At 32.0% G+C, this 8,616-nt stretch overlaps 2 protein-coding genes across 5 annotated transcripts; both read right to left on the bottom strand.

Annotated features, from left to right (window-relative positions):
* Positions 1–314: 314 nt before the first annotated feature.
* On the bottom strand, positions 315–1,308 carry LOC119831374 (prothoracicotropic hormone-like). The gene is made up of 4 exons (XM_038354689.1): positions 933–1,308; positions 820–858; positions 625–735; positions 315–460 (listed from the first exon to the last, which is right to left on the bottom strand). The coding sequence occupies exons 1-4, from the start codon at positions 1,269–1,271 to the stop codon at positions 317–319; spliced, it is 633 nt and encodes a 210-aa protein (XP_038210617.1). The 5' UTR covers positions 1,272–1,308; the 3' UTR covers positions 315–316.
* Positions 1,309–2,801: 1,493 nt separating this feature from the next.
* On the bottom strand, positions 2,802–7,322 carry LOC119831493 (zinc finger protein 85-like). 4 transcript variants are annotated; one of them, XM_038354879.1, is made up of 9 exons: positions 6,982–7,322; positions 6,809–6,900; positions 6,329–6,599; positions 5,612–5,678; positions 4,763–4,960; positions 4,195–4,354; positions 3,454–3,520; positions 3,178–3,318; positions 2,802–3,089 (listed from the first exon to the last, which is right to left on the bottom strand). In XM_038354879.1, exons 1-9 carry the CDS (start codon positions 7,096–7,098, stop codon positions 2,817–2,819), a joined length of 1,386 nt encoding a protein of 461 aa, XP_038210807.1. In that variant the 5' UTR covers positions 7,099–7,322; the 3' UTR covers positions 2,802–2,816. The 4 variants fall into 4 exon arrangements, with proteins under 4 accessions (XP_038210807.1, XP_038210808.1, XP_038210809.1 ...); XM_038354880.1 differs by having other exon boundaries at positions 3,183–3,318; XM_038354881.1 differs by having other exon boundaries at positions 5,612–6,405.
* Between the last annotated feature and the right edge of the window lie 1,294 nt (positions 7,323–8,616).

Genomic DNA, 8,616 nt, shown 5'->3' with positions numbered 1-8,616 from the left:
AAGGAAACAAATGTATATTATAATGACACCGACATAATACAGTTTTGATTTTAAACCCGTTGTATAGTTGGTATTGTTGATGGAAGTTTTTTGTACTGGAATGAAATTGAATTAATTTTTTTTACAGTTGAATTGTACAATTGATGTTTCGTAAATAAATAAGTGTACAGTAATTAAAGTGTCGATAATAATAGTATTTTGTTTAATTACAGAAAAAAATCATAACAATTCAAATTATTTACAATGTATTTAAATACATATATTTCATAATTGATTTCTTGTATCAACGATATTCATGGCAAGAGACAATATTAAATTAGTAGCGTTCTCGATATTCGTTGGTACAGAAACAAGCAATGGTAATAGGTTTTTTAACAGCGACCCAATGCTTTCTGATTTCGTCGGGTAACTCTTCAGATGAATCTTCATCCAAACGCTCCTTCTTTTTTAATACAGTAATCTGTGGGGAAAGAAATAATAAAAATTATAAGATTATCTCCGTTACCAAATCCCTAACGACACATTGAAGTTTTCCATTTCTAATGAATCTTTTTGAAAACCTAGTTCCAAATTAAATTGAAAGTGTCAGTGTTCGACGCTGGCGGGATAACACATAATACTTACATTGTACATTCGTATTTGGCATCCAAAATCTGACGAACAGAGATCCTTATTGCATATTCTACTTTCTATAGTACTGGGCACATACTGGGGACCTAGGTACCTTAATTCTCCCTAAAATGGAAATAATTTAATTTCAATCAAATGTTTACTTGAAAAACTTTGTAATATATTATGTATATTTATATAAAAACTCACTCGTTCTTCACAGCTACAAGGTATTTCATGTACGCCTCGCTGAAAACGACACATAAAATGAATTTATAACATGAAAAAAAATTCAATTCACATCTAACGTTCATTATACTCACATTATATTTATTCACCTTAATGTTTCCACGTTTTCTTGTTCTCGTTTCTACGGATTTGTCTAATAAGATTATGTCGTTACGGATCATGTTAGCGTAGTCGACGATTAAAGCTGGTAACTCTTCAGGATTCGTGCGTGGGCTAAGTAATTCAGTAGCGTACGCTACACCGATATTGTCATCCGGTACATCATCATTCGCCCTCTGCACCACGTAGTTCTGTCTTGTATGCGTCCTCTGGTTTTCCACCATGAATTCGTCAACGTTCGTTTTCTTTAAGGCCACCATGGGTATCCAGATTTGAATAAGCAGTAAAAATGTAACGCATAATTCTATCAACATAGAATGCTTCCGGACCTGTAAATCGAGGAAAAGTACATGTTTGTGCCCATGTCCGCGGCATACGATGTTTAAAATATTTGCCGCTAAATGTTGACTATTCTATTAAGATCGATTTAAATAATTATTATAATAAATTCGTGGCTTTGTATTTGTTAAAGCTATATTATTATTTTTACTCTGATAAGAATAAGCTGCACTTTATCGAGAAGCAAAATTAAAATTCAAATAATAATGTAGGTAAAAATTTATGCCGCCTACAAAAATAGATAAAATTCTTACCATGACGATATTCAATGTCAAGGACTGGCAAACGAATAATGTCGGAAAAGATATTCCTCGCCTTATATACTTTTATTAGATTGATGGGTTTAAGAAAGCTCCATTAACACCCCAAGATGTAATAGATACCTGTGCTATTGTATACAATAATGGATCTCCAATTTACCTTTGTTCTCAAATAAGAATTATCTTGAAAAGCGTCCAGTTTCCATTCATGAGTTATATTGAACGTATCTCATTGTAGTATTTATATTTTATAGTGTTATAAGTATCTTCCTTCATAAACCCTGATAAATTTAATTATATTTAAATCAAAATAAAATCACCAAATCAATTTATCTCTGATGGAACACCGTAAGTGCCTATTATTTAGTGTATTTACGATATTGTTGTATTATCTGATGTGATATTTTTGTTTCTTGTTACAGTTAGTCACGGGTAGATTACCAATGTATAGTCATACATATAAAACTGAAGAGTTTGTATGTTCATTTGCGTTTATCTCTAAAGCTTGCTGTTTAGAATTAATCATTATTTTCGCGTTCATTTATCGAGGAAGGTTGTATTATATTACACTAAGAAGAATATAGATTAAGGGCCAGTGAGGGACTACCTCTACTGGAGCACACCAGACCTGGGTTTTTATGCATTAATGATGCACTATACGTAAGTACATGAAGTCGGAATTCAACAAGCCCCAAGTGGCAGGCGCTCAGGTAAGCATGTTGATTTTTGGCAAATTTTGAATGCATTTTAGAACGGCTGCCGTACATACTTATTAATATATTTTTTGAAGCTTAATAAAGTTGCTTACATTAGGTTTATTCCTTCAAACTTATATTTGCAATAAAAATATTCATCCTAGTATTGTGAATAATATTGGCCATTTCCGTATTATACGTACGTATTTTCAGCGTATAGTAAACATATTATCTTCGGTTCAGAATTATCATAAAATAGGAAAAATAGGAATAGGAAAAATTAAAATACGTCATATCCTAACTTGATAATCACGCTATCTCCAGACGTGCAAGGTAGACAAACAGATAAACAACATACACTTTCGAATTTATAAGTTAGTAAGTTAGAAAGGATCATCTTAATAAGTACCTAAGAAGTTTTTAACAAGTTTAGTCAAAATAAAATTAAAAACTGAAAATTAAAATTTTTATTGATTTAACATTTCGTCACTTTATTAAGTAAAAAATAAAAATACACATTGTGTACATAACATGGATTTTTTAGAAAGCGACTACATAATAATTTTCAGAAATAATCAATAGGCATTTTATTTTCTTTTAAAAACTTCATTGCCATTTCAAAAGCGATTGCCGCGTGCGGACCTTTAAAGGGATTTGTTATTTCATTGATTTTCAATCCACTTTCCACTTTAAATAACAAGTCCTTCATTAAAGCTCTTTCACGTTGCATAGTTTCCTCATCCATAACATATATGTCCCTATGCTTCAGAAATACTCCGTGTTTTTTTAAACAGTGCATGTTAAAGTCACGTTTGTAACTGTAAGGCTGTGAACATATCTGCAATAAATATAACGTATTAATTTTTTCGTCGAATGAAAATAACCAGAATATGTATTTGGATTTCTATATAAACTATGAATCCTACTTTACAATTGAATGGACGTTCTCCCGTGTGTACACGCTGGTGGTGCCTCAGCGCTGACTTCGTTCTGAACCCAATTCCACACACTTCACACTTACACATCGGGATTGTGTGTATAAGTTTGTGTCGTGTAAGCGTACTTGGCTAGAAAAAAACATTGTTAATTCCTATAACTATAAATGTTACTGTATTCGTTTCCAATTGTACAAGTTACATTTCATTGCATTAAATTCTAGCTAAAAGTTAAATAAATACAATAAAATTGTGGTATTTACTAACCCGTTTAAAATTCCTTTGACAAATATCGCAAATATGTGGCCTGTTGTCTGTGTGTGTTGACATGTGACTAAAACGTATAAAAAACAAATTAAAAATTGATGATAGATAATTTCTTTTAATATTAGAGCTTTTTTTCATATGACTTATAGATAAGATTTGAATGTGATATACCTTCACCATTAAGTCACCTTATTAATTTTCTATCTCTGTTAAAAAAAATAGATTTTTTTTCACTTGTTAGAATTTTCAGGCTTTTCCAGACTGGTTATGCCACTTCAAGGTACCTGTGCCTACAATGTCGAGGTCAAACTTACTTAATTATTTTAGGATAACTCACAGAACCATGTTAGTATTTTCTTTAAATTGCTGTCTTTTTCTTTTGTATATATATAAAGTTCTCCTGTCACAATGTTAGTTAACATACTCCTCCGGAACGGCTGGACCGATTTTCATGAAATTTTGTGTGCATATCCGGCCGGTTTGATAATCGGCCAACATCTATTTTTCATACCCCTAAATGAAAAGAGTAAGGCAGAATAGCGTTTGTCGGGTCAGCTAGTATTTTTATAACCTCATTTTTTTGTACCTAATAAGTACAAAAAAAATCGAAATAAATCGAATTGTAGTTAGCTGTTCCCCTGTTCCCGATGGTTTCTATTTTATTATTATGTACATTTTTTATTTCATTAATTTTTTATTTGTAACCTCCGAAGCAAATACAACGGGTGTTATTTAATGTACCTGACTAGTCGTGTCTGTTGTGTAAAAACCGCAGTACAGTGGTCACATTTATATGCAGCATCTGGATTTGGAAAATGAATCTTGATGTGTGCATTCAAATGTCCTCGAGTAAAGAATCTTTTATTACATTTTTCGTTTTCACATTTAAATTTTTTGACACCTTAAAAAATGAAATAATTAGATGGTTTTTTTTTCTATTCTTATTGTAAATTTACATGTATGCCAAGAAATCTCCTATAAACCATACCAAGATGCTTTACCTTACACGTCCACGGCAAGGCACAGCACCAACCACAAATGATACGTTAATCCAACGCTACGTATCATAGTAGAATACATAATAAAATATAATTACGAAATCTCGTACCGCACGCATCATTTGTAATTACATGGTGTGACTTTTGTGAATAGATTTTTACAGCGGTGAAACAATTCATTTTCATGCGATTTCCCTTAAAAGACGGGCGAAGCCGCGGGTAGAGAGGTAGCAAATAAATGAATGAAGTAAACTTTATCTATTTCCATTACCACCTGTAGTAAGTGCTCACTGAAAATAAAATTGAATTACCTGTATGAATAAGCATGTGTGAACATATATATTTTGTCAATATCCCACAATGCGCGCATATTATTTTCGTTGCACGGCGCGAGCGGTCGTATTTTGGCGATCGTTTTGATTTTATAGGTTTCGTTGTTATATCGCGTAAATAGACTGGTTTAATACACACTCTTAGGCATCTGGATTTTTTGCTGGTTTTATTATTATCTATATAAAACTATAGCGATGAACAAAAGAACATATTATGTTACACTTTTGGAATTTTGCATAATTTCATAAATCAGCATCATTTCAGGAGGGGGGTAGAGGGGTATGTAACGAGTTATTTACTCTCAGAAACTGTAATAGTTTCTACACATATCAGTTCCATTGTACTGTGAAAAATATTCTCCAAAAATAGATTCAATTGTTTAATGGAGGTGTCAATAATGTACAGATAAATTTAAAAACAAAATTATATATAAGCTTCGCTAGTTTCTCTAATTGTGCTCTTATGTATGAAATGTATGCAGCCGTTCAATCCTTATAACATATTTGGCAATTTTTTACTTCGCCGGGCGTTCTTAGGAGTTAGGATCGACTTCTGAAGTCGAATAAAACACAGCCCATTTTAATACTATAGCAGTCCAAGGTCAGGTAGATGGCAGTGTTAGAACACTAGGCGAGGGTTCTATTCCTGATCTCTCTGGTCGAGTCGGTATAATTTAGAAATGAATTTAAGTGTGTCTGGCCTACATTGAAATGAAAGGTCGTAGCCAAAATTCTGCCAGTATAACTATAATTAACATTGGTAACGAAATAATATTCGTAAAAATTGGTTCCCTAATTTATTGCTTTTATCAAACATATTTTACTCACCTATATTCTTGTTATTGTGATCCTTCTGGTACTCTGGATAAGAATCATCCAAATTGTAAAAATCTGACTGAAATGTCATAATGTATTGATATTCGAATAAATTTCAATTTCATGGAAAATTTTATGTATTTTTATAACGCTGAGTTAAATATTTATCTCATGCTATTTTATTTATCTTATTCTATACGAAAGATTTTCATATGGAACAACAGCACGAAATAAATACGCTTATGTACGAATTGGGCGAGATTGCAGGGGGGAGGTACCACAAACACCGAGAAGTTCGGCGTGAAATAGTAGTATGAGAATGTATCTGTGATAGCCAATGTGTTTGTGAGCAGTGGTAGCTTACAATTAGACAACCCACCAGTTCCTTTGCTGATTAACATAAAAAACAGTTGGTTCAATTAAAACATAGAACCACAAATGAGGTTGCCCAGCCAACAATAGTAGAGCCCAGCATCAGAATACTATATAATTTGGTATTTCGAATTCTGCCTCATGATTGGTTTTATATTTTTTCTTTAATTTCTTTTTCCAAATCACTCATATTATCTATTTTGGAATTACTCAGAAAACTTATTTATAAATGTGACACAAATAGATTAAATTTTTAGGAAAATACTTAATTTCTATGTCATCATAACTCTTGTAAGTTCATCCAATCTGAAAACAATTGATATATACAATTATGAATTTGCACTTTTCTTAACTTACTATTTCATCATTGTCATCTTCATCATCAACATCATCATGCTCATATTTTTCAATTATAGATTCTGGTACATCTGTAACTGTAATGGGCTTTTCATTATATATTCTAGTTATTGCTGTTTCATAATGTGTAAAAAAGTTCTTATTATCCAATAACAAATGTTTTAAGTTCTGTTTTGCTTTGTCTTTTATTGGTTTTAATAAAAATTTGAATTCATCAATATTATCAAAAACAAGTCTTCTGTGCTTGATTGCATTCAATTCTGAATAAGACCTAGAAATGTAGGATAATATAAAACACAAATTAATAATTTTAATGTACTTCAATTACTTGACAAACTTATTTTTTAATATTGAAAGAAATATTTAATTGCACTATGTCTGCGAATGTTCATCAGGCAAACCACCAGCTCAGTTGCTCACTATGATATAAAAAAGAGATTCCAAGACATTAGACAATTTTTAACTTTTAATAATGCTTACCTTCGTATTAATACTTTAAAGTCATACAATTCCTTGAGTTTACGTTGGCAGATCAAACAAATCATAGCCTTGTCTGATTTTGATTCAACTATCTGAAACATTATATTATAAAAATATATTTTGAAATCCTATATTCACATTTAAGTATTTAGTTAATTTATTGATTTAAATACCTCAATATTAGCTACAAATGCAATCATGTCTGCATATGTTAAATCTTCATTATGTTGAAATAATGACTCTGCCAGGCGTGTGTGCTTTAAGCATACTACACAAGTACTTCCAATCATTTTCTATTAAAATTATATACATTTAAATTATACACAACGCTATTAATTAAATATTGATTGAATTGAAAATGGAGCAGAAAACAGAAATTTTACACTAAAAAAATTATACATTTTCATAGAATTGATTCAATATTTGCATTTATTTCATTTCTATCTAGGCATTTATTATCATCAAAAATGTGTTTATAATGGAACGAAAACAACTATTATACGAACTACCAACAACGATCCTTAAAATGTGTCAACGTCAAATGTCAATCTATACAAAATTTGTCAAAACAACTGTTTATCATTGCCATTTCAACATTTCAATAAAGTATGGAATCTGTTTTTTTGCAATGACAAAAAGCCTTTTAAAGTTTTTAGTGTCAGAGTACAGAAAAATATTTGATTTTTGCTGTTTAAACCCTTGGATGAGGTTTCAGATTCAAAAGGAAAAGGGATGTGGTATAACGGTTGTCATAACATTGTCCACTTCTAGCAAGACGCGAAAACGCCTTAAAAAATACTGCTAAGTAAAATCATTGGGTGTATTATTGTTATTCCTGTTATTCCTTATTATGTGTTGTATAATACGTGTTAAATTGATTATATCCCGCGTCAAGGGAAGATATCTTGTATCTAGGTAGTTTAAATACAACATTTTCTTATTTTTTATATCATAGCGGTTTGCCTGATGGTAAGCGATCACCACCGCCCATGAAAATTCGCCAGGCACTACGCCTTTGCGACGGCGCTGCCTATTTTTAAGGGGTAACAGATAAAGAAAAGGATTGATGACTGGAAAGTAGGAATTGACTGGGAATGGTTTCGTCACTCACCGTACGAAACACAGTTGCATGCTACTATTTTACGTCGGTTTTCTGTGGGGGTGGGGTACTTCTCCGGTGCGAGCTAGCCCAAATCATGATGAAGCTACCACCACATAAAAATTAAGCTCCTTCCCATATTTTTCCTATATTTTTTTTAGATTAGTATATTCGATGTAGAGTATTTCACTTGTTTCGTTTTTTTTATTTAATTATAGGTTAATAGTTTTTGTGTTTTGTAAATAAACGGGTTGGTTTTTGTTGGGTTGGGTTGGTGGGATGGGATGGGATGGGATGGGTTTTTGTAAATAAACATTTTACTATGATTATAATTTGCGTTACACGTTTACGTAACGATACAATAAACAGCTTAATTGAACGAGATGGATCGGACGCATATGCATTAGTTAGGTATATTATGCCAAACGTTGTATAAACCGACTTCGAAGAAAATCCGCACTGTGAAATTGATGCAAATCGTTTATCGTCGTGTATCAGGTAAAAAGTAGCATACCTATGAGCTATTCCACACTCTTTAATTAATCGATCTCTGTAATAAAATTCATACAGATACGACAAATTGTTGTCGCGTAAATTTTTTTTTTTTTTTTTTATGTTACAGCCGGCAATGGAGCTGGTGGGTCGCCTGATGGTAAACGCTACCACCGCCCATGAACATTTGGAGAGGCATAAGGTCCATTGCAGACCT

This window comes from Zerene cesonia, chromosome 13 (assembly GCF_012273895.1).
Source record: "Zerene cesonia ecotype Mississippi chromosome 13, Zerene_cesonia_1.1, whole genome shotgun sequence".
Lineage (NCBI taxonomy): Eukaryota > Metazoa > Arthropoda > Insecta > Lepidoptera > Pieridae > Zerene > Zerene cesonia.
The sequence above is the reverse complement of the archived record's forward strand: the minus strand, read 5'-3'. Positions and strand labels throughout refer to the sequence as shown.

Excerpts from the sequence above, each read along its gene's own strand:
- LOC119831493 (XM_038354879.1), bottom strand. The coding sequence starts at position 7,098 with ATGATTGGAAGTACTTGTGTAGTATGCTTAAAGCACACACGCCTGGCA. Across the intron at positions 6,600-6,808 it reads TTTAAAGTATTAATACGAAG|GTCTTATTCAGAATTGAATG; the intron begins GTAAGCATTATT and ends CTACATTTCTAG. Across the intron at positions 3,521-4,194 it reads CAACAGACACGACTAGTCAG|TCACATGTCAACACACACAG; the intron begins GTACATTAAATA and ends TATACGTTTTAG.
- LOC119831374 (XM_038354689.1), bottom strand. The coding sequence starts at position 1,271 with ATGTTGATAGAATTATGCGTTACATTTTTACTGCTTATTCAAATCTGG. Across the intron at positions 859-932 it reads TTAAGGTGAATAAATATAAT|CGAGGCGTACATGAAATACC; the intron begins GTGAGTATAATG and ends TGTCGTTTTCAG. Across the intron at positions 736-819 it reads CTTGTAGCTGTGAAGAACGA|GGAGAATTAAGGTACCTAGG; the intron begins GTGAGTTTTTAT and ends TTTCCATTTTAG.